The sequence below is a fragment of the Dendroctonus ponderosae genome, unplaced genomic scaffold (assembly GCF_020466585.1).
Source record: "Dendroctonus ponderosae isolate FM_Combo_2020 unplaced genomic scaffold, Dpon_F_20191213v2 Dpon_F_20191213_5, whole genome shotgun sequence".
Classification (NCBI taxonomy): Eukaryota; Metazoa; Arthropoda; class Insecta; order Coleoptera; family Curculionidae; genus Dendroctonus; species Dendroctonus ponderosae.
The window spans coordinates 3,691,029-3,714,643 of NW_026018715.1; the positions used below are offsets into that span (position 1 = coordinate 3,691,029).

General features: G+C 34.6%; 3 protein-coding genes across 5 annotated transcripts in view; 1 reads left to right on the forward strand and 2 right to left on the reverse strand.

Annotated features, from left to right (window-relative positions):
• The window catches only part of LOC109533703 (cilia- and flagella-associated protein 206), a 16,401-nt gene extending 5,402 nt beyond the window's left edge, over nucleotides 1-10,999 (reverse strand). For both annotated transcript variants that reach the window (XM_048666918.1, XM_019899094.2), the window contains exons 1-7: nucleotides 10,786-10,999; nucleotides 6,279-6,629; nucleotides 5,905-6,082; nucleotides 5,259-5,505; nucleotides 4,939-5,068; nucleotides 2,341-2,616; nucleotides 2,137-2,285 (exon numbers count right to left, since the gene is read on the reverse strand). In XM_048666918.1, the coding sequence (XP_048522875.1) occupies nucleotides 2,137-2,285; nucleotides 2,341-2,616; nucleotides 4,939-5,068; nucleotides 5,259-5,505; nucleotides 5,905-6,082; nucleotides 6,279-6,629; nucleotides 10,786-10,890 (1,436 nt within the window). In that variant the 5' untranslated portion in view covers nucleotides 10,891-10,999. The remainder of the gene's footprint in view (nucleotides 1-2,136; nucleotides 2,286-2,340; nucleotides 2,617-4,938; nucleotides 5,069-5,258; nucleotides 5,506-5,904; nucleotides 6,083-6,278; nucleotides 6,630-10,785) is intronic.
• LOC109533704 (luciferin sulfotransferase) lies at nucleotides 10,993-16,289 on the reverse strand. Its single transcript, XM_019899095.2, has 5 exons — nucleotides 15,670-16,289; nucleotides 12,666-12,765; nucleotides 12,214-12,466; nucleotides 11,662-12,006; nucleotides 10,993-11,587 (listed from the first exon to the last, which is right to left on the reverse strand). The coding sequence occupies exons 1-5, from the start codon at nucleotides 15,848-15,850 to the stop codon at nucleotides 11,405-11,407; spliced, it is 1,062 nt and encodes a 353-aa protein (XP_019754654.1). The 5' UTR covers nucleotides 15,851-16,289; the 3' UTR covers nucleotides 10,993-11,404.
• Nucleotides 16,290-18,994: 2,705 nt separating this feature from the next.
• Nucleotides 18,995-22,006, forward strand: LOC109533705 (luciferin sulfotransferase). 2 transcript variants are annotated; one of them, XM_019899097.2, is made up of 5 exons: nucleotides 18,995-19,461; nucleotides 20,994-21,090; nucleotides 21,177-21,357; nucleotides 21,411-21,531; nucleotides 21,584-22,006. In XM_019899097.2, exons 1-5 carry the CDS (start codon nucleotides 19,260-19,262, stop codon nucleotides 21,973-21,975), a joined length of 993 nt encoding a protein of 330 aa, XP_019754656.1. In that variant the 5' UTR covers nucleotides 18,995-19,259; the 3' UTR covers nucleotides 21,976-22,006. The 2 variants fall into 2 exon arrangements, with proteins under 2 accessions (XP_019754656.1, XP_019754655.1); XM_019899096.1 differs by lacking the exon at nucleotides 18,995-19,461 and adding an exon at nucleotides 20,367-20,722.
• Nucleotides 22,007-23,615: the final 1,609 nt, after the last annotated feature.

Here is a 23,615-nt window from a genome sequence, read left to right on the forward strand (position 1 = left end):
GCCCACTGCCTCATCGCCTTTGAAAATGTCCACCGCAGTTGTGGACGAAACGTCAGGAAGAAATTCCCATAGACCACGGCTTCAAAGCCCGGAAAACATTTCCAAATGTTTCAGGTGTTTGTTCTCGCGTATATTTGATGTATGCATTCTTCTTTTGTTTAGCGAGTTCTTTCACTTCCGGTGTGAACTATGGAGTACTATTGATTGTATTGATGTTTACCTGTCGCTTTCCTATTGCTTCCATGGCCCCATCTAGTATGTTATTTTTTACTGCTTTTTATTGGTGGTCTATGCTCTATTCGGTATTCACTCGTCTTTGCAATATTTTCTGGTTTAATCGATCTGCATACAAATGTTTTGTGCTGTCATCTTCTAATGATTCGACATTCAATTTACTAATTATTTGCGTTTAGGTTTTGTGGATTTGGGTATATTCAGTTCCATTTTGCAAAGTACTCACTTATGATCGCTTCCAGAGTTGGCGCCATTTAGAGTTCTTACGTACAATATTGTTTGGAGTACGGCTTCTCTGTTTGTGATAATATAGTCTAATGCCGACTGTTGTCCTCTTGTATTTTTCCATGTGAATTTGTATTTCATGTGATGTTCGAAGAAAGTGTTAATTCTCACGTTGTTGTTTGTGGTTTTTTCTTAACTCTCTGCATTATGCCATCCAGTGGTTCATTTCCTATTCTTGCATTTAGTTCACGCATAATAACGATTTTATCTCGTGCTCTTATTGTGTCCACTACTGTTTGCAGTTCTTCATAGCTTATTCTCTCTCCTGTCTGTCCTTACTTATGTCTGGTGCATAAACGCTTATGAAGTATAGTTACTACTTATTATTGTAGTTACTACTTATTAACGTATTGAAGTTGGTAGGGGCATTTTTGGAAATATTCTATAATAAATTAGTGTAATTTTGTTTGTTATTCCACAATTATTTGTTTGTAATTTTTTTTAATGAAAAATAGTTACAAAAAACCTTAGAGTCGATTATTTCAGAAACCTTAAAGAATCAGATAATAATGAGTTTATTTATCTTATTTTGACCGGCTGAATACATTCCAAAAATATGTCTTTCCCTTCCGAAACACCTCAGATATACATTTAACGGACCGTCAAACTTAGAAGTTTATATTTTGGGAAAGGTTAACAATGTCTGAAAAGTCATTAGATTTTTTAAAATTTTTCGTGTCTTAATAAGTTTATTGATTAGGAGATTTTTATGCACATTACATCGGAAAACATGCAAAATCTCGGAATATTCATAAGATCAATTTATATGAAGTTATATTAATTCTATGGAAAACATATAATTTTCAAAGAACTTTTCGAAACGGTTTTATTCTTCAACAGTTTTCGAGGGTCATGTCTATGCGCTCAAATTCGCCTGATTGAATACGAAGTCATGCTCTCAGCTTGGCAAAATAACCTTCTAATATTTAATCAACTACAATTTTAGGGCAACAAGACGAACGCGATGAAGTAACTCGAAATTGAGATAAGGCGACGATGAATAAAACGCCTTAAGGTAAATAATGAGGCAAATGTTATTTTAATTAATTTTCTGTCATGTTTTGCAGTTCGCTATTTGGGAAAAATTACGCCTTTGCAAATCTATAAACCCACACCTTAAAATACGTAATTAATATTGGTATAATTGATGATTTAGGTAATGCTGTATGTGTAATTTTTTGTTCACGAATACATAGTATTATTCGGTAAGGAGGCGAAAGTCAGATTTTCTTGCTTGCAGCTAAATATAATGTATTTTTTCGTTTAAGCGCATATTTGCAAATTAAATCAATCAGTAGTATGTATCTTGCAATATTTGTAAACCATTTTTGTGACAAGCAAGCGATAAACTAAGCATACAGTAGAGCTACTTTGAACAACCAAGTAACATATAAACCAACAGATAATTTACCATACAGCATAAAATCTAGCTCAAGTTAATTAAAATTTTCTGTCTTACCACAAATTCAAATTTCCGGTATTTTTGTACAAGGAATTTTTACAGAATGTACGCTCCTATTGAGAGACAGGAGAACGAGTACAAACAAAGCGCGCAAAGGACCCATTATTATAACTGTTATCTATAAAATCTAAAATATCTTTGCAGAATATACCAACATTTCAGGATCTTTACAGAATTCTTCAAAAGCCTCAATACAAGAGAATACGTAATTTTTCAGTTTGTATATGACAATGCCCATCGAAGGATTTCCAGGTATCAGTGCCCCATCAGTTTCAATTAATTTCCAACAGCAAAATCCAAGATACTGCAATGTAATACAATTATTTACGATACATTCATTAGTAGGTGAAAATATTCACTTCCAGCTTTAGATTGTAGAAGTTCTTAATTGCCTCGCTTCTAACAACTCGGATTTCTGGATTATCTGATACCAGTTTATATTGAGCAGTTTTTTCCAGTCGTTCCGCGTCGGTCAGAGATGAACTTGTACCAAGCAGATGTTCAATAACGAGGTGGTCATATCGCGTGTGCTTAGCATAAGTTTCCATGTTGCTCATGATCATGCTAAGTCTGGATAAAAGCAGCCCTTGATTTTGAAATTCTTCCCAAATTTCCCACAACTGTTCGAAGAGAGGCTAAAACGAGAGTATTCCTTCTCAAGTATTTTTGCAGATTAGGAAACCTGTGCAGGGTGGGCCACGTATATTCGACCACATATCTTTTACCTATTAATAGACAAAAAAATAAAGATAGTTTTGATAAATATGAAGCTTATTAAGGGCATTAAATCAGAACAAAACGAAAGTTGTTCACTACTCCCTTTAAGATAAATTTCCCCAACAGCTGATCTTGAATTGGATTTTCTTCTATGTTTTCCAATGCCTGATTTACTGAAAGATTTCACACATTACGACTTCGATAATGTTTCTTATACTTTTAAAGTGCAATATTCTACATTTTCTTCAAAACAAAAATTGACTAATTTTTGCCATAAGATGGGAAGCAAGTTTTCTTCGTCCTCAGTTTGATCATAGATCAATTATACAGATGTTGATGAGGCAGATTGTCTTGAAAAGCATCGTTGTTGTCCTTCTGATCTAGTTTTTTTGCAAATATCTCAGTTTTTGATTAGAATTATATATAATTTTTTGTTAATATACTACTAGTCATTTTAACTTTGAAATGTTCAAAAGTAATTGAGAAAGTAGCTGAGTCGATTTCCAATATTTCTCTAATTTCGGGTCTGTATGGACATAAAAAGGAGGGATGTAAGATCCTATAATACCAGAACAATTGAAACTGTAATTGAGGATGAAAGTTTCAAGATCGAGAATTTCGCCCGGAAAAAGCAGAATTTTGAAAATGAAGGATGAGGATGATAGCATGTTGACTGGAAGAGACTAGAGAAATCTCTAGACATATAGAAATAATTTATTCTCGTTTTTACACCTCTGTTGTGCTGGATCCTAATGTTCAGAAAGTTACCATTTGCAGTGTAGGTTCAGAAGAAATTCCTGATATAACCAAAGAGGAAATAAGGATTGCACTAGTACAAAAGAAGGACGGTAAATCGCCTGGTGAAGACAGTGTAGCCTGCGAAATGTTAAAAATGGGCGGAGACTTCATGGAACAAATTCTACAGGTGTTATTTAATAAATGTTTATCTGAAGGCAACATCTCTGAAATATGGCGCAATGCAGAGGTTGTTCTGCTTTTTAGAAAGGGCGATATCACGGACATTGAAAATTATCCGTCTATCAGCCTTCTGTCCCATAATATTCCAATTCATTTCACCTTTATAGACTTTCATAAGGTATTTGACTCCGTTGAAACAAGGGCGGTCCTGCGTGCGATGGATAGAGCGAGAGTTGATTCAAGATCTTCTACCCTTCTTAGGAATATATGCAGAAGCGCTACTGTCCGTGTAAAAATTACGGAAGACCGAAATAACCGAAAAAAGTAAATTAACAGGGGACTTCGCCAGGGTGATCCTATATCCCCAAAAATTTCTACGTTGGCCTGGGAAGACGGTTTTAAAAAGCTATCGTGGACGAATAAAGGTGTAATAGTTGATGGTACCTATTTTGATTTATTTACGCTTCGCCGATGATAGCATAGTGGTTATTAGTTCAGATATCCAGGAGCTATCCAATCCAACTAAATGAAGCTGCAAATAATGTCGAACTAAGAATGAATTTGTCAAAGACTAAAATAATGGGCAGGACTGAGGAAAACATAAGAATAACAAGCAAAACTCTGGATGTAGACGAATATATATCTTGGTCATGGCATTAAAATGGGAAAGGAAAACCAAACGGTAGAGATTAAGCGAAGACTGAGACTGACATGGATGGTATTTGGAAAACTGAGTCATATAGTTAAAAGCCCTGACATCCATATCAACCTTAAGCGAAGGGTCTTTAACACATGCATCCCGCCTGTCGCAACATATGGTCTTGAGACAAAGGCTGACCAGGAAGTACACCAATAACCTTAGAGCAATGCCAAAGGCCATGGAGCGTGCAATGCCTGGCGATTGCTTACGAGACAAAATCAGTAACAAAGAAATAAGAAGGCCAACGAAGGTGATAAAATAAAATAAATCGTAAATCAGCGAATGGCTGAGCTTGTGTTGGACATGTTGCCAGACTAAGTGTGGACAGATGTGTATCAAGGCTTGTATACTGGAGACCACGGCAAACAAGGAGGAGTGTCGGCAGGCCACAGAGGCGATGGTTGGATGATGTTAAAACAATAGTAGGAGGAAGATGGTACCATACAGCAAAAGACAGAACAGCATGGAACCAAATGAAAGAGGCCTTTTTTCAGGAGTGGCTGTCCACTCCTGAATATAATATGATTGATATTGGCTGATAATGGTTGACAAAGAAGAAAAAGAGAAGATGGCCACAGTCTATTTTTTCCGAAGAAATAAATAATTCACGAGGTCTACTTACGAATACTACTCCTACTGGTATAGCGATTTTCATGTAAACGGTTTCATGGATTAACTTTAACATTTTTTCCATATTTGTAAATATCAGTTCAGTTTTCTCATTAATTTGTTCAAGCTCATCTAGGATTTTCCTAAAAATGTGTAAACATGTATCTTAATGGTATCGGAAACTATTTGTTTGCAATACATTTGGATTTCACCTATAAAAAGTGCTTATAATTTAATAGGTTTTCTTGAATAAGGTATCTTAAGCTGTATATCAAATATACTAATTAGGTATTGCAAAAATATTAATTTTTGTGTGTTAATGCGTGCCCTTACCTAATGAGCAATTCATATTGCCTGAAAAAAATCAACAAATGTTTGATATATTCAATATCATCGGCAATTTTCACGGATAATTCGTCAGGTATTATGCATATCATCTGGTATCCATGATATGTTTGTTTCAAGTGATAGCACTTTTCTACCGCCGTCGTCAATGTGTTAACCCTTTCCATTATCATCAAGAGGGTTTCTTCAGTTCCTCCTCTTATAACGTGGATTGCTTTATCCAACAATTCTGGCACTGTAAAAGCGTACCTTGTATGTAAGGGCGAATGGGCAAGAGTGTGACGATGGTATAAGTATATGGTATGGTATGACCATAAGTTTTGGTAATATATAGTAAATTATCGAACATAGAAAGAGTGGGGACATTTTATGGAGGTGAATAAATATAGGATATTGTTTCTAGGTTCTCTATGAGGGAGTATAATTGAAAAATAAGTAAAAATTATTTACATTTCTCAAAAGAAGGTAGTCGAAGTGTGCTAGTCTCAGGCCCCCGTTTTTGGGTGTGCCTGAGTGGCACATCTCGAAATCTGGACTTGCTTTGGGACTAGTTTAATTCATTGACTTGAACTTAAGACTAAGTTAGTAAAATTAATATAATATCTATTTTAAATATTTGAGCTCATTTACTTACAATTAGCAATTCCTTCTCCTCCTTTGTCGCAATCTTTATCAAATAGTCGAATTCCAGCGACGACTTTAGTCATTTGGCACAACTGAATTTGTTTTTCTTGTTTCGATAGTGTAACAAACTCATTCAGCTCTGATTCGTAAAGTATGCTTTTTAATGCTACCAAGGTTTCTTCAAAAACCTTTAATGTAAATTCAACATGGTATACAAATCATACCATCTAAATAAGTACGTCAAGAGTTATCCTCACTTAAGCATTAACTAAGTCACACTATTTTTTCTAAGAAAAAGTGTTCTTTATTTGTTGCAATAGCATAATTGGCAGCATAATTACTTGAAGAATTTGCTTGTTTGCCGAAAAATAGATTATAATTTACCTTTGGTTTAGCAGGATTTCCCAATCCAGAGGCTAATGTGATATAATAAACAATCTTCTTGTATAGCGCATCGACATCATTGCGGTCTTCAACTTTACTGAACGTGAATATGTCCTCTTTCAGCACAAGCAGTTTATTGCGAAGATCCCGTCGGTTAACTTCAATCGCATAATCCATTCGCTCGAGATTGCAAGAAAAGTAAAACTGAATTTTCAGTGTGACAATTTTCGGGTCATCTTGCACTTTCAGTAGATCGTCGATTACGTACTTAACGAAATGTTGAACGTTTTGTCTTTGGCTGAAAAAGTCATCGCCAATGCCCCAGTTTGGGTTGATAAGCAACAACTTCGTCTAAAACCATAAGGAAGCACGTGTTGTTTAGTCATGCTTGAATCATTTAAGCGCAATATGGGTTAAAAAATTACAGAATCAGAGGCAGTAAATGAAAAGTATAGAATATAATGTGTTTTCATTATCTGAAAACCGTCTTTCCGTCAGATCATATCAATTGAAAATGAGAAAGTTGCATTCTATAGTTAGTTTGGAGAAGCTAAAGTATGTAAATTTAGACCAACTTTTTTGTTTCAAAATGGAATTATTTCCGAGATACAGTGTCTAAAATCTTATTTGGATTTAATTTTCCAGTTTCTTCTGTTCTAAAAACTGCACTTCTTGCTATCATCATCGGCTGTCTACCATCCTAGATAAACAACCGTAAAGTGTCCCAAGTGAAACCCCAGTACTTGAGTCTAGTCTATTTGCCAAGCATCATTCCGTCACTGAAGGAGTGTCCAGCGAGTGAACTAGTGTAAGAAATCACGTGTTTGCTAACTCGTGCTTTCTGAAAAAAAAAAAGAAATTCACCTTCTATTTCTCTATCGAGAAACAAGCTCCCATGAAAAGAATGATCAGAACGACCTAGAAAAGCTCGGCTTTCTTCAGGTTGAAAGTGCCAGCGAAACAAAATAAGTGAGTGAAAACCACGTGCTCAGTGCAATGAAGAAAAACGTAGGCACAACACCAGCGGATGAAAACCAAACTCCCTAGAACCCCTCGAATCCCTTGAGGAGGAAAACCGATTGTTCTATAATTTTCTCCACCTTGGTTTAATTGAGTCCTTCGCCAAACCCCAAAACACCTCAAGCATAACCCTGGTGGAATCCCAAAAGGAAACAACCCCCAATCGTGCCGAACCAATGAAAGTCCACGAGGACTGCAACTTCCCACGACTGGGGGCCCGAAAAGAGTCCAGCAACCAATCCGCAAATACCCAAACCCGAAAAAGTCTCCATCACCATCATAAACTCAGCACACTGGCGTAAAACCCAGGATGCCTTAGCCTAAAATCTGAAACCCCAAAACATTCGCGGCATGCATTTCCATTTTGCATTATATCGATATAAGGAATATCCGTTCTGGGATGTTCCCCAGAACAAACACACTTTTTCCGGCTTGGGCACACGAAAAAAGTATTCAACATGATAAAAGTACTACTGCCCAAATGCCAAGCCAATTTCCGTCAAATAACCCACCCCCAAAACCTCTATGTCCTTATTGAGCTACAGCGAACCCTCATCCCTATAACATTAAACAAATTCGCCAGTGTAAAAATTGGCCAAAATATGGACATACTACATATTTCCAACTGTGGAGCCAATCCTTCATGCCGCAGATGAGGAGGAGTCCACTTTTTCAAAACCGGCTGCAAACCCATAGAGATTCCAAAAAAGTGCTGTGACTACGGAGAGACTCGACCCTACCAGAAGCCCGACAAATCCGAACTTAAATATGGAAAATGAGGAAAAGCGAAAGCTTAACTCATTTAACAATAAAGTGGAAACCAAAAATCCTCCAAAACCCAAAAAGCTCCAGCAATCCCCCAAAACCCTTGCAAGAACCAGTCACGAACCCTCCCCAAATTCCCCAACCATTAAACCTGCAGCGAGTCCAACTACTGCTCCTCTCTCAAGCGGAAATTGAGGCTAAAACAAATTTGGTGGCTTTAATTTAAAAAATCCACTGATTAATATGCTGTTATAAATAGCATTCTAAAAAATCTAAACTTTTATCCACCTTTTCCCTTTTGAGCCTAGGACATAGCCACTGCAAAAAGCAGAGAAACCACCATTCTGCTGAAATGCAAAGAAAGCTCCATTAAAGAGTCAATGCTTTGAATAGCTAACTCTGTTTGAATCTTCAAACATACATACTTCTTGCAATACTCGGGAGTCCCTTGAGAGCAATTCAAAAGAGATTCAAAATTGGCGTCATTCCTTTTAAGGGGTAGGTAATAGATGTCCACTTGGAGAGTACGAGAAAAATATTTAAAAAACATTTTTTCGATAATTTCTAGAACATATTAAAAGTGTTCCATGTTTAAGTTGCAGCATATTGAAATACTTAAAAACTCAAAAAGAAGAATTACGATCTTTGCTTCAAATTACGAGCGTTTCAACATTAACAAACTTATTTGTTAGAGGTAAGCAATTTTACAAGCTACATGTCCGAAAATTTGCTTAAAGGTTTAAATACAGGTTGTATTTTATAATAGGGATGGTAGGTATTTAACGTAACCGCTAAAATAGCAGTGTTCCAAACGTGTAACGTGAAACCGTAGTTACAGCTAGCCGATTTAACCGTTTTTTTTTGGAACCCTCTCATAAACCTGAAAAAGTGGTTCGCGTCAGCACAGAACCGATGCGGCATCGTCGAGCGCTCTCGCTCTATCCAGCTGCAGCCGTTTGCCGACTTAAACCGTTCTTTTTGGAACCGTCTCATAAAACAGACACAGTTCTGCACACTCCGCACCAGCTGAAGTCGTTTGCCGATTAAAAGGTTGTTTTTGGAACCGTCTCATAAACCTGAAAAAGTGGTTCGCGTCAGCACAGAACCGATGCGGCATCGTCGAGCGCTCTCGCTCTATCCAGTTGCAGCAGTTTCAGTAACCATTTGTCAACAGAAAATATGTGTTGTGTGTAGTTGTGCGTTGCCTTGATGATTGTGGATCACTTTTCGTTTATAAGAATTACTCTTCAGTTCTCCAGGAACCAGCGAAAATTTGTTTAGTTGCTGCGATGATATACTTCAGCATTTTTAGTCTATAAGTATTTAGTTTTCTGAAAGAGACTTTCTCGTGGTACCAAAATTAACTCGAGTAATACTTTTTCCAGGTTTGCCAAACACGCATTAATGTTTGTTGTTATTGTGGATTATTTAATGTTATTGTGAAACGAAATGTGAGAGATTATTTTCTAAAACGCGTGCTATCATAAACGCACGAAGAACTAGAATCAGTAAAAAGCATCTGCAAACAATTTTATTCTTCCATGTTAATTCATTTTTAAATGAAAATTAGATTTTTAAACGTTTTCGCATATAGAGCGTATATTTTATTTCATCACTCTAGTTTATTATCAGTTTTTTGTTCTTTAAGTAGTTACTTCTAAGGAGTAATTTTAAGTAGTTACTTTAAAGGAAATGTTCCTTTTGGAACCGCATTTTGAAACCTATTACCAAGGTGAAACTGAAACGTTGTAACCCGTTACAGAAAAATAACCGTTTAGCACACCTCTATTTTATAAACAATGGACTTACGATGTCTGTAAAGAAAGAAGTCTAAGTCTAAGGGTGTTCAATCCGGTGATCTTGGATCCATCCAATCCATCCAATCCATTCAATTGACCCTTCTGCCAATCAATCGATTCGGAAATATATTATCAATGTTAGGGAGGATTGGAAAATAGACTATTATTATATTATTGTTTACAGGGAAATAGACAACATTTTGAACAACTGATGAGATAGGGCGTAAGTAGATGCCATGGGTTTTATTGTAGAAATTTCTCTTCCGTAAATAAAAAGTGATTTTTCTCGAAGAAAAATAATCAATAAATCCGAAATCGATTGTTTAAACTATATTTTCGTCCTGTTATTCAACGATTTTAACGGTGTAACCGAATCTTCAACACATTTGTACTATAAGGAGATCCAATGACATAATTTTTGTTTAAACACTGATCTGAAAACCGAAATCTCAATGCAGGCAAGTTTAATTGCTTCTGTAATTTTAAAACGCGATTATTCAAAAACCTCGATCAAAAAGCAAAAAAGTAGTAACTGATGTAAAGAGAATTGAACGCTTTTTAAAACGATTTGCCACTTGACCCCCCTTCCCATTAACGATTCTAAGGGTGTCTTCTACTCGTCCTAAGGGGTTGAAAATATCGGTGTTTCCGATTTTCCATATTTTAAACTGCAAGAAAGGTATTAAGGGTGGGAAGTTTTAAAATTGACGCCCGGTATAATTTCCCGCATATTAAGAACTATTGCAATTATTGTCATTATTAAAATTTCAAAAAAATGTTATCCCAGTGTTGTCCCATCCCATGTAATTGGAACTTGTTGTCTTTATTTCCCTTATAAAATTAACCCTTTGCCTCAAAAAAAATAAATAAGTATGACGTGTTATCGGAATTCCTTTATCGGGATACGTTTATCTACTACTCACCAGGTATGTTACAAAATTTTTGTTAACAGTTATCTTCTTTGGGTTCATTTCCCTAATAATTTCTTTAACAATATTTCGAACACACGCATTTTCATCGTCACCCATCTTTTCACACTTTCAACAGTTACAATGGCTGTTTAGTCGATAATTCTGTTACCAACAGGATTAGTTTCTCGTGACAAAAATAAAATAAATAAAACGACAGTATTTTGACAGAATACGCTTTTTATTTGCATTATACCTGAACAGATGCACATTATTCGCTATTGTACAGAGTGAGCGGGAATGTCAGAAAAAGTTGCAGACATTAATGATAATAGCAGTTAAAACATATTTTATTGCTTTAGTAATTATGAACTTGCAGATCGTTTTGCCAAAACACTTTAACTGGTATGTTTTTGAATAAAATGTTTCGAAGACTTGCAGTTTGTAATCACTTTTAATTCTATCCTATGAAAGTAATTACATATTTTAAAAACTATCAATAACTATTGCTTTACTGTCTCGAGAGAATTTTAGGAAAATAATTTATTTTATTTACAAATACATGTTATTAAAAACGAAATAATAACACATGTATCTAAATTATCCCCTTATAAATATTTCTGGTATTAATCATCTAAACTGCATCAAGGCTTAATTCCAAGTCTGTCCCACGAATGTTTTCTTCTATCCAGTTGTCGAATCTTGCGATCATTTCAGGTGACATATAATTTTTGTAGTCTCCAATAATACCTTTTCTGACAAAATGTTTGCCTGATTTAGTATAAAAGTCATCCCCTTTCTTATTATCGACTAGAACCTGGAAATAATGTAAAGTGAAATGAAATTGCAGTGATAGTGTCGTCATTTACGCATGCCGATTGATAGCCTCACCTGCAAGTTGCATGCTTTATTGTTCCTCATAGTGTTGAAACTTACAAATTCACAAATTTGATCAACTTGTTCTTCAGTTAAAGTTTTTCCCAAATAATTGGCGATTTTTTCTACTGTTCCTCGAGTATCGAGCCGCATCTCCTCATATCTTAAGATCAACATGTTTAGGTCATGTCGCTTATTCCAGTACCCAAGATAATGTTTAAAAATTGATCCAATAGGCAGACAATCATCCAGTAACAGTTCGCAAAATGTTTCAAAATCGACATCGAACTTATGAACCAGTTGGCAATGGAAATAATATGATACACATAGATCTTTTGGGTTCCGCATTACGTAAATTATCTAAAACAATATAATTAAGAACGTATTAATATTAATAATAATCTCTCTAATTTTTTTCCTACTACCAACTCACCATAAAAAATATAAAATATATATGTGCCTCAACTTCTGAATGTATTTTTTAAAATTCACATATATATTGACATGCAAAATAAACCTATTTATATACGATTTTTTTGTGAGAGACTTCACTGAAAGGAAACAAACCTTTGGCTTCACACTCCAAATTTGCTCTGGCAGTAAATCGATAGATAGATGACTTTTAATACATCTGGGTGAAGGTAATTGTTCCACAAAGCGTACAGAATCAGTAAACAGTAAGTCCAACTTCACTTTTAATTCATCCATAGATGATGGAAGTTGGCTCAGAGGCAAATCAACTTTTATATACTGAGGAAGTGGCACTTTGCTAGTCTCTGTGGTTATTGAACCTACATGTTCGAACAGGACAACAGAAGATCTAAAATTACGAATATTTAAATTCATTAAGGAATTTAAATATTTCTCCAGTAAATTAATTTGTTGAAATTGCCATTTAAGAAATAAAGAACCATACCCTTCTTAGTAAGCCTTTTTACAGTCAGGATTTATTATCATTTGGTCTAGTTGATAGGAATATTGAGTTAAATCATAAAACTTAGTTTTTAAATCATGCTTACTCTATAAGTGGTGCTCTCAGCTGTTGCAATGTAGATCGGCAAGTCTGAAAGTCCACGTTATTTTGGATTAGCCAGATCATTTCTTGGCACCATGTAGACCCTATAAAAATATACAGGGTAATTCACAACCTTATGAACAACACATGGGCGTGTATAGGACCTCAAAATAAGTCGAGTTTCTATTAAAGTTTTTTTCTCAGGCCCATGGTTAACGAGATACAGGTGTTAAATTTAAAAAAATATTGGCATTTTCTCTTTAACTCCTACAGTTTATCAGATATTTTGCTCAAATTTTGGACGTAGGCTACTCTTTAGGCCATTTACCGGTAGGTAAGTCAACTGGTTGCGAAAATATACAGGGTGTTTTTTTTTCTAGCGTCATACCGCGCGAAGTTTTTTCTGGTGCGCCACTGACTTCGACCCGAACAAATTTGTGAATTTGCTGTCCAATATAAGATTTTTTTATGTCGGGCAGTTTTTTTGCATCTGCCTTCGTTTTCGAGTTACTTATTTTATCATAGTAGGCTGTGTTACTTTTCGCCGGCGATTTGGTAGTCAAATTTTACGTCTCGTAAATTATAAGCATCAGTTTCCTTGTGTAGCTAAGGGTTGTTTTGCACCCAGCGCTGCAGAGTGGCCCGTGTGAAAAGGCTCTTAGAGCCAACCATGATTTCTTATGCAGTTTCGTTATTTTGTTTAATTTTATCCTAAATCGGAACGTTTGTTTTCACATAAGTATCCTTTTTACTGATGAGGCCTGCTTTACGCGGAGGGGAATCACAAATCTACACAACAGCAATGAATATTCCGATAAGAATCCACATATTACCAAAAATAATTTAAAATTAATGTGTGGGCCGGAATCGTTGGGTCGGTAGCGGAAATAATTGCCACCGCGATCGCCAGATTTGAATAAGTGTGATTTTTTTCTGTGGGGACTTTAAAAGAATTTGTATATTCAACGCCTGTTGAAACTACAGAAGATTTATGGAATCGTTTATACGATTTATATTTTGTCTTATTATAAAAAATTACATTCAAATTAAACAAATTAAATAATTTAAACTTATTTAATTTGAAGAAATTAATTTCATAATAAATTGAAATATTTGTTACATTTTGGCAAATTTTTATTTGGAGTAGCTTACAGCCTATAAACCTCAATTATTGTAAATTAATTTAAAGTACAAAAAAAAGTTTAAAGTTAGCTCATCAGCCATCCCTATTTTAACTCCAACTTGCACTTCAAGCTTTCACAAAAAAATGTGAACAGAAGGACACAAAAAAAATTATCAGAAAATTCATAAAAAATCACTCAGAAACCCTACATGAACTTATGTTTCTGCAAATAACTCGAAAACGAAGGCATATTCGAAAAGACTGCAAGAGCTTAAAACATTCTTAAAATAAACCACAAATTCAACACTTTGTTAGGTCGAAGTAAGTAAAAAACCACCCTGTCTATTTTCTCAACCAGTTGACTTACCTACGGGTAAAGGGCCTAAAGAGTAGCCTACGTTCACAATTTGAGCAAAATATCTCAACTGTGTAATTTTCTTTAGAAATTAGGCACTATCTAAAATTGTTAATTACATTTTTGTCGTTTTATTGAAATTGTAATTGCCTGGACATTGTTAGCATCAGATTTTAAATAATGATAAATCCTACACTAATCCGGAATTACATATTACGAACAAAACTATTCTCAAATGACAGAAATTATTTTATTTTTGTAGATATAGATATATAGAGATATTTCTGTACAGGGTGATTCCTTGTAAGTAAGTGCACATGCATTACCTGAAAGTTGATAGTTTAGAAAACGTAATGTGCTGAAAGTTAGCAATGAAAAATATTTTGCTCAAGATTAAAATGGATCGACTTACCAAAACGCAGCAAGAGTAAAACTGCATAAAATGCAATAAAAATGATTGATGTGTTTTATATTAACGTCTGTATTTTATGTGCAATTTTTGTTTTGCATATATGTATGTGATATTTCCTACATTTTATTTATTTACATACTTACATTAAAATGTATATAATGACTTTGACAAAATGGGCTGAAATTTGGAAAAAGATCATTCCAAATACAGCGCCGGAAATTTATGGCCTAGCGTAAATATTTCCTAACTTTTGACTGTGGACTAACTTGTGGATATTTTCTCAATCGATATTTCTAATCTGATTTCAACGATTTTTTTATCGAGTAATAGATTTATTTTTTTACTTAAAAAAGACTCAAATAACGGTCGAAACGTCTAAATAATGACGATTTAATTATTTAGAATTAATAATAATAATAATAACAATTTATTTCATCATTGTCCCACATGCTACCTTCGCACCTTCAACTTAATTACCTTATATCAAACCTGAAAACGTGTAAAGAAACATTTCTTTATTATGTCGCTTAATAGATTAAATAGCTTTAATAGTTTAATAAAATTAAACTTTAATTCGATTAAGATCAATTAATTTCAACAAAAATTTAACATAATTTTTGCCCCGAAGGAAAGCTCCTTAATGAGCATTGATGAACAGCTTGATGATATTTAAATTTTACTCATAATTCTTTTCGGTTACATTTTTGGAAGATATTCCGAAACTATAAATCCAACACCACTCTGCTTGAGAAATCTTTGCTTAAAAAACAACTTTATGTGCAAGACGTGCTGCTTAACATCCACCGGTAAACATATAACTAGAGACAACGTTGAACGAAAGTGCGTTATTCCTTTTGTCTTCCAATATTTATATAATTCTCGAAAGCTTGTTACATTTTACTACTTAGTGGCATCTCTTGAAAATAACAAACATGCAGGAACAATGCAGGAATGAACAAACATACAAACAAATACATTCTACGCCGTAAATAATATATTTTTTTCTTTTTTACCAATCATTGCTAAATAACTGTTTTTGATAAATAAAATCACTATGTGCATATCCGGATCAACTAAATGAACGCTTATTTAAAAATACACGTATACGTAATACTAACCAGTCCTGGGATAACTAACCAACCATATATCGTCTTCTTTAACTGGAGCATCCAGCACTCGTTGGGAAAACTGGGAGTAATATGGAGGCAACATTGTTTGACCAACCACAGCCTCATTTTTTTCAAGTCCGTTAACATCACTCTTACCAGTAAAGGCTTTCAAAATAAATTTTTCAGGCATTATTGTAATTATTGGCAAAAAACTAGGAAAACACGATAATGGAACTTAGAATTCGCGGTTTGACTGCGTAAAGCCGTGCGACGAATACTTTCCTATTGCATTTCACGAGATTGCACATTTTCTCCGTGCAATGTCCCTTTCCATTAGAAATGCATTTCTTGACTTGTTGCAGTCGATACCGGATGCTGTCATGGATAGTGCAGCTTTATAAATTAGATATTGGAGAAAGCAATTGCCAAAGGCTGTTAGACTTTCTCGTTAACTATGGTTGACTAAACCATATATGTTTACCAGAGCACGAGAAGCTGCATGCATATTTTCTACGTGAGATTAATTTGTTTTGCTTTTAACTACTGTCTTATGTACCGTGTAGATATTTTTATATTATCCAGTTTTTATCAATAAATGTTTACCGATTACTTTCTACAGGATGTCCCAACGATACAGTAAAACAAGTTTACGCTTAACCGGTATTATTTGCTTCAAATTCTTATGGTGATATTGTAAATATACTAAACGCGTATATTGTAAAAATATTCACAATTATACATAGTGCGTCAGAAAAGTTGGTCAGTTGAATTTATATGTAAGTTTCAATTTCTTTTGATTAAACAGGGTAATTGAAGATTGGCGTAATTCCTCTAGAGGTGTTGTGTGGGGGTGTTTTGGGAGCGCAGGAAAAATAGTAAAAAAACAAATTCGTGTTACTATGTGAGATATTTGCAAAAAACTAGATCAGAACGATGACAAAAATGTTTTTCAACGAAATCTGCCTAATTATAAGTAAAAAAGTTGCTTCTTAATTATTACAAATTGTAATAACCATGGGTAAAACAAAAAGACCGATTCTTTAATTCCATCCGGTGTGTACACACCGATTCCTCTTTTAATTTAAATTTTGAATTACCATGTTTCGTCTGTAGTTTCTTAGTTATTTGGTTTGAGCGTCTAAAAAAATACATGTCATTGAAAAAGTACAGCGTGGTCATACTCTTCATTCAATTTGACGTATTTAATAGTGATGAAAATAACAGTGAGATTTTTCAATGCTTAGCTTGACAAATACTTTAAGCTGAAAAAATATTATGAGCGTCTTGTGGTTTAAAAAGCAAATATTTTCAAACCAAATATTAATATAGATAATTTTTTTCTACAGCCAAATTTTAAAATGTTGCGTCTAAAGATGACGGAGAAGTTGTCGATTTATCAGAACCATGAAATAAAAAACGGATGTTCATCGTTATAAGAAGACAATTATTATACATAACTAAAAAATTAATTTTACTTAAAAATGCAATAATAAAATAGAATATAGCGTATTGCATTAGAAAAAGTTCTTTTCTGCTTGTAACTTTTTTAACGCATTTTGTTTAATTGTGAATATTTTTAAAATATGCGCGCTTAGTACTGGCTAAGTAAACTTACTTTAGTTTATCGTTGGGGCACTATACATTTTAGTAATAATCCTTACAAATTTTAAAATATTATTGAACTGAGAGCAAATTTTCCAACATGATTTTATTCTTCCAGTTATTTGAGAATACGACTAAGATAACTAGAATGTGAAGATATTGTTATATTTATTTATTTACTTTATTTCAAATTGTAACAAATTATATAAATACAAAATTCACAAATCAAAACTGTGCCATTTTGGAATATTGATCGTTTAACTGTCGAAGAACGCGTAAAAATTATTAAATGTTACTATAAAAATGGTGATTCTGCTGTATCAACGTTTAGGGCTTTGCGAGCAGATTAAGGTCGACATAATCGACCCACAGAGCAAACAATTTCGAGCACAGTGGAACAATTTGAAGAGACTGGATCGGTTACTGCTATTGTAAGGACTGTGCATCATCGCAACATTCGTTCAGCTGAAAATATCGCTGTTGTTGCTCAAAGTGTGGAGGAAGACCCGACTTCGTCGATTCCCCGACGTGCTCAACATTTGGACTTGTCTTACGGCTTATTGTGGGGAATTTTGCAATTGGACTTGCAGCTCCATCCGTGCAAAGTCCAACTGACGCAAGAACTTAAGCCTCAATACCATGGGCAATGCAGAACATACGCAAATTGGGTGATTGAACAACAAGCCGTTAATGATGATTTTTTGAACCGAATTTTCTTCAGCGATGGGGCTCATTTTTCGTTGGTGGTTACGTGAATAAACAGAACAGCCGTATATGGGGCTCTCAAAATTCTCAGGTGATCGCAGAAAGGCATTTGCATTCTGAAAAAGTGACTACATGTTGTGCATTATGGTCCGGTGGTGTTATTGGCCCGTATTTTTTTAAAAACGATCAAGGAAGAACCGTACCGGTCAATTCTGAGCGCTATGAACGCATGTTAACCGATTATTTTTGGAGAGAAATTGAAGATTATGATCTGGAAAGCATGTGGTTCCAGCAGGATGAGGCAGCAAGTCACAAAACACTGGCAGTTGGAGTCATATTGCAAGATAAATTTCCAGGACTCGTAATTTCGTGATTGACTGATTTCAATTGGCCCACAAGATCATGCGCCTTAACATAGTTAGATTTCTTTTTGTGGGGCTATGTGAATGATCGTGTTTACGCCAACAATCCTCAAAATTTTGAGCAACTGAAAGCCAATATCCGTGAAGTTATGACCGAGATATTACCGGTAATGTGCCGAAAAGTAATTCAAAATTACCTCAAAAGGATCGAGGACTGTAGGAGGTCCCGTGGAGGACTTTTAAATGATATAGTTTCTCGTCAGGGCTAGATACTTTCCTATTTTTTGCCATAGAGAATGCAATCATCTCCTCGGGTTTAAAAATATGTCCATGTCCTCATGCACGTATACCGCATCAGCTCTATAATCTCTAAAGTTGGCCTCTACCTAACTGATCCATGCGTTTTTTAGTTCTTGTTCCTCCAAAATTAGTTCGTTACGATCATTTGTAAGTGAGTCGTTCTCTTCATTTAGACTCCAGTTACTTCCTTTACTTTTCTGTACATATTGAAAGTATCATGTTTGTACCAGAGGCCTTACATTTCTGCACGTTCCCTTTCTATCCATCTCTGCTTGGCTTCGTTGGTCTCCCTTCTTATGACCTTCTGTACTTTTTTATATTTGTCAGGTTTGTTCTTCGCCGGTCTTCACGGGTCCATGAGGGTTAGAATGTGGCTACAATGATATTCTTGATATATTAGGTACACGTGTCCACAATTAATTATATTTATAATTTATGAAAATGTTATTAAGGCTCTATTTCAGGACTGATACTGTGGATTTTATTGCATTTAAAATATCGGGGGAAAATAATTGTTTTAACTATCAGTAACATGCGTAACTATATAAATTATTGAAACTCTATGTTGAACTGTAGGTAAAATATAACTTTAGTCCAGACATAAATTCGAAACTAGTTGAGTTTGCTACCATGGTCATTGAGACCATAGATATTGTGGAAAATATGAGACTGGAAAGTGTTTTGCAGAAATACTTTACTAGCAGTTTCCGTAAAGGGTATATCAGTGTTGACGGGGTTACAATGCCGATGCGATTTGGAGATTTACAAAACGATATTGATAATTTCAATATGCATGAGGAAGATGTATGGATTTGCAGCTTTCCAAAAACTGGTAGGTTTCTGATTTCTTCTTAGTTTCTTCGTGTTATTTTAGTTTTATTTTATGTTAAATCACTGTGCGGAAGAATTTAACACACTAATTTATTATTGCTGATTTATTTTCTTTGTTGGCGTCAGCTCTCAGTTCAAAAGCGCAATTTGCTATAAAATAGTTAAAAAAGAAGCGATTTAGTTTGCTGTCATAGACACGCATTATTGCAATTGTATTAGCTGGTATCAGAGTAATATCAAATGTTTAAGGTTTCATATTTTGTTTTCCCACCCGACACATTTTTCAACTGAGCCCAACTAATTCTATCGCTCACTTTAATAACCTTGTTCCTTTATAATAGTTAGTGTGACAAAACGAGTCCAATTTCCAAAAAAATATATAATTGAATCCAATACTTGGAGGCCACCAGTTAATTTGCTTCGGATATTTCAGAAAACAGAACTGAAGGATTTTGTGCTTAGTTGCTGGTAAGAACTTAGGACGCAAGAAAAGAAAGTACCTATGTCGAAAATACGATGAAACCTCTGCCATTATAAAGATTGATCTTAATTTTAGATACCTCCAAGAACTTCATCGTCCTTGGTTCAGTCGAAAATTATTTTTAATTCCTTTTCACGGAGGAATTAATGAACCATATCAAAATCTCTTATTAAACGTGTATCTCAACCCCCCGTTTTTTAAGTTTAATCCTCTTTTACACATTTTACTTAATCGCTTGTTAAATCCTATTGTTCTCAACAAATATATAAAATAAAATACAAGTAACAAATACAAAACTCACTAAGTGTTTTTTCTGTAAAGACATTATCAGACTTAATGTCCTTATAATATATATTATAATAATTAATATTATTTTATGAGGTCAGGTCAACGATTTCATCTAAATGCGGTTTCTCGAAATAAGGTAAAAAATCGCAGAAACAAAACAATTTATACGCAGTTAAAATACGTAAGCAGGTAGGGAATAGTCGGTATAAATAATTGAGATTATTCTACAAATAACAGTTTTCTTCTGATTGTATTTGTGTATCGTAATCGAAAGTCGTTGGGCGTGTAAATACGGTTATCAATATGATAGAAGTGTCCGAAAATAGGAGATTGGACAATATTTTGCAGAAACACTTTACAAATAGTTTCCGCAAAGGACATATCAATGTTGATGGAGTTACAATGCCGCTGAGGTTCAGAGACATGCAAAAGGAAATCTATAATTTGAATGTACATGAAGAAGATGTATGGATATGCAGTTTTCCAAAAACGGGTAGATTCTCACTTACTTTTTGTCCTTTCATTTTATTATCGAACTGTAATTTTCTACTTTCACTTTTTTTTATTTCATCTTTACGTTTCGGTACATATGAACATTATTCGTCCTTATATTAGACTTAGGTATCATAAAAACGCGCATTAGTCGAAAGCGTTACTAGTCGGGATCAAGTTGAGATAATTAATTTCTCAATAAATCGAATTTTTCTTTGAGAGATTTTTTCTTTTTTTCTGAGAAACTTTAGCACGTAGATTTTATATTACAGGCACGACATGGACTCAAGAAATGGTGTGGATGATAATGAACAATCTGAACTTTGAAGAAGGGCGTGTTAATTTAGGTGCCCGATCTCCGTTTTTGGAGTAAGCAAATTAAATTTTAACCACGAAGCAGTTTTTGTTTGTGTTAATTTATTTTAACATATTTCAAATATTTATATTTTCTGTAGGTTGTCTGCAATCTTCGACTTTAGACAACATATGCGAGATGTTAAAGGTTTCGAAGTGCCGTTATACCTGCAGGATTCTGTAGAGTTTGTAAAAAATCAAAAAAGTCCTGCTTGCATAAAAACACACTTACCATTTAATCTATTGCCTAAAGACATACAAACTGGAGTGAAGAAACCAAAGGTACTAAAGAAAACCATCCCTCAAAAGAATTTTCATTATGTTGAATATTCCAGATTATTTACATTTCCCGAAATCCGAAAGACGCTTGTGTGTCCTACTTTCATCATTCCAAGTTGCTGGAGGGATATACTGGAAATTTTAACGATTTCGCAAAATTGTTTCTAGCAGGAAAATGTATGCATATACCAAAATCTAGGGTCTGGAGGTAAATGCTTTAAAATTTCAGTATCATTTGCCCCATATTGGAATCACGTCATACCATTTTGGAATAAACGGAACCAGGATAACGTACTTTTCTTGACCTATGAGGAAATGAAGGAGAATCTACCGGAAGTTACAGAACGAACTGCAATATTTCTGGGAAAGAAACTCACTGCCGAACAAATTGAGATTTTAGCCAAACACCTCAGCTTTGAGAACATGAAGAATAACTCTGCAGTGAACCAAGACACCATTACACAAGTAGCTAAAAAATACAAACTGTCTGAACATGATACTGTTTTTATGAGATCAGGAATTGTTGGCAGCTATAAGGCGGACATGAGTCCTGATTTAGTTGACGAATTCAACCACTGGATTCAGAAGAATACGCAACACTCAGATTTCAGTATCTACTAAGTAAATAAACACATCAATATTTAGAAATTAATTCTGTTTTAGTTTGTCTGTTTGTCTATTTTGAAGCGCCACCCGCACTTCATTTCATTCAAATCACATAAAAGGCGTAATACAAGGACGAGTAAAGTAACCATTTCCCAAAACGTACTGACAAGAATAAACTTTAATGTTTAAATAATAATGCTTTTCATTAGACAAGTTTTTCTTACATGGATGCTTAGAACTCAAGTAACTGATAAAATTAGGTGAGTTGTTTAAAAGTGTGCTTCACATGAACCACCTCACATTACAAATTTTCATTTTATTACCTTAATTAAAGATATAAAATTCTGCATTCAATTATCAATTTTCATTCAAACACTTATGTGTCTAAATATTTATTCATCATTCATTATAATTCAATCACTTTTCTTTCCTTTACTGTAACATATTTTAAACTTTCCGTCTTCCTGGTTTTAAACTTGTTAGCCTCGACTAGAATCAGCAAAAACCCATTTTTTACATAGGTGGAGAATCTCTGACCTTCTCAAGTTTTCATGATGACCATGCTCTAGTAAAAATATGCTTTGAAATATTTCTGCTCACTATAATATACCCCTTTTCTTTTGGGCTTATTTAGTTTATTTAGTTTTGTCGTATTTAGTTTTTCCAATTTTTTAGTTCCTTTTTCGTTCTGTGTCCTCGCGGTTGTTACTGGGGGTTGAGACCTTTCGAATATTTTTCGAAATGTGCATTTTCATAGCTAGTTTTCAGGTTTTTGTATCTTAGCCCTCAGTCTACCGACTCGTAGTTATGTTAATCATAAGTAAAGGCGGGTGTTCTCACGGTTACACGTACCCTTACCGTTCTCCATCTATTCCTATCTTGTACGATTCTTATCCATGGTAGTCTGGCTGATCTCTTGATATCGTCATACCATCAAGTTATTGGTCGACCTCTATATCTCTTTCCTGCCCATGGTCTCCTCTTGATCATCCTAGCGGTCCAACTAGTGTCCTTGATGCGAGCTATGTGGTCGGGATAGTCCCATTTCAACTGTGTTATTCTTGTTGTTATGTCAGTTACTTTAGTTCTCTGCCTGATCCATTCGTTTCTTCTACTTTGTCTTAACGAGATACCAATCATTGCCATTTCCATAGTTAGTGTCACTTCCAGTATTGTTATTATTTGTTTTGGGAAGGTCCAGGTTTGAGCTCCATAGGTTATGATAAGGAGAATACACTGGTCAAATACTTTGGATCGCAAGTGCTGGGGTATCTTTTTGTTTTTCAGAGTGAAAGCTAATTTTCTGAATGCTACCCATCCCAACGTTGTCTTCTCTCTACTTCCATATCTTTATTTTGTTTTCCCATTTTTACACTTTATCCAAGATATATATATATATCTCTGACGTAGACTATCCGTGTTCTATTTACAGTTATTTGTGGGTCTTGTTGACACATTGTCTTTGTTGTCTTAGGTTGATTTTAAGTCCTATTTTCTTTGATGTTTGCTCTAATTCTGCTCATATATTATAGGTCTTCGTCGTTTTCCGCGAAAAGAACAACGTCGTCTGCAAATCTTAGATGATTTAGTCTTTCGCCATTAGTATTTAGTCCTTTACCCGACGAGTCCACCCTTTTAAAAACGCCTTCGAGTGC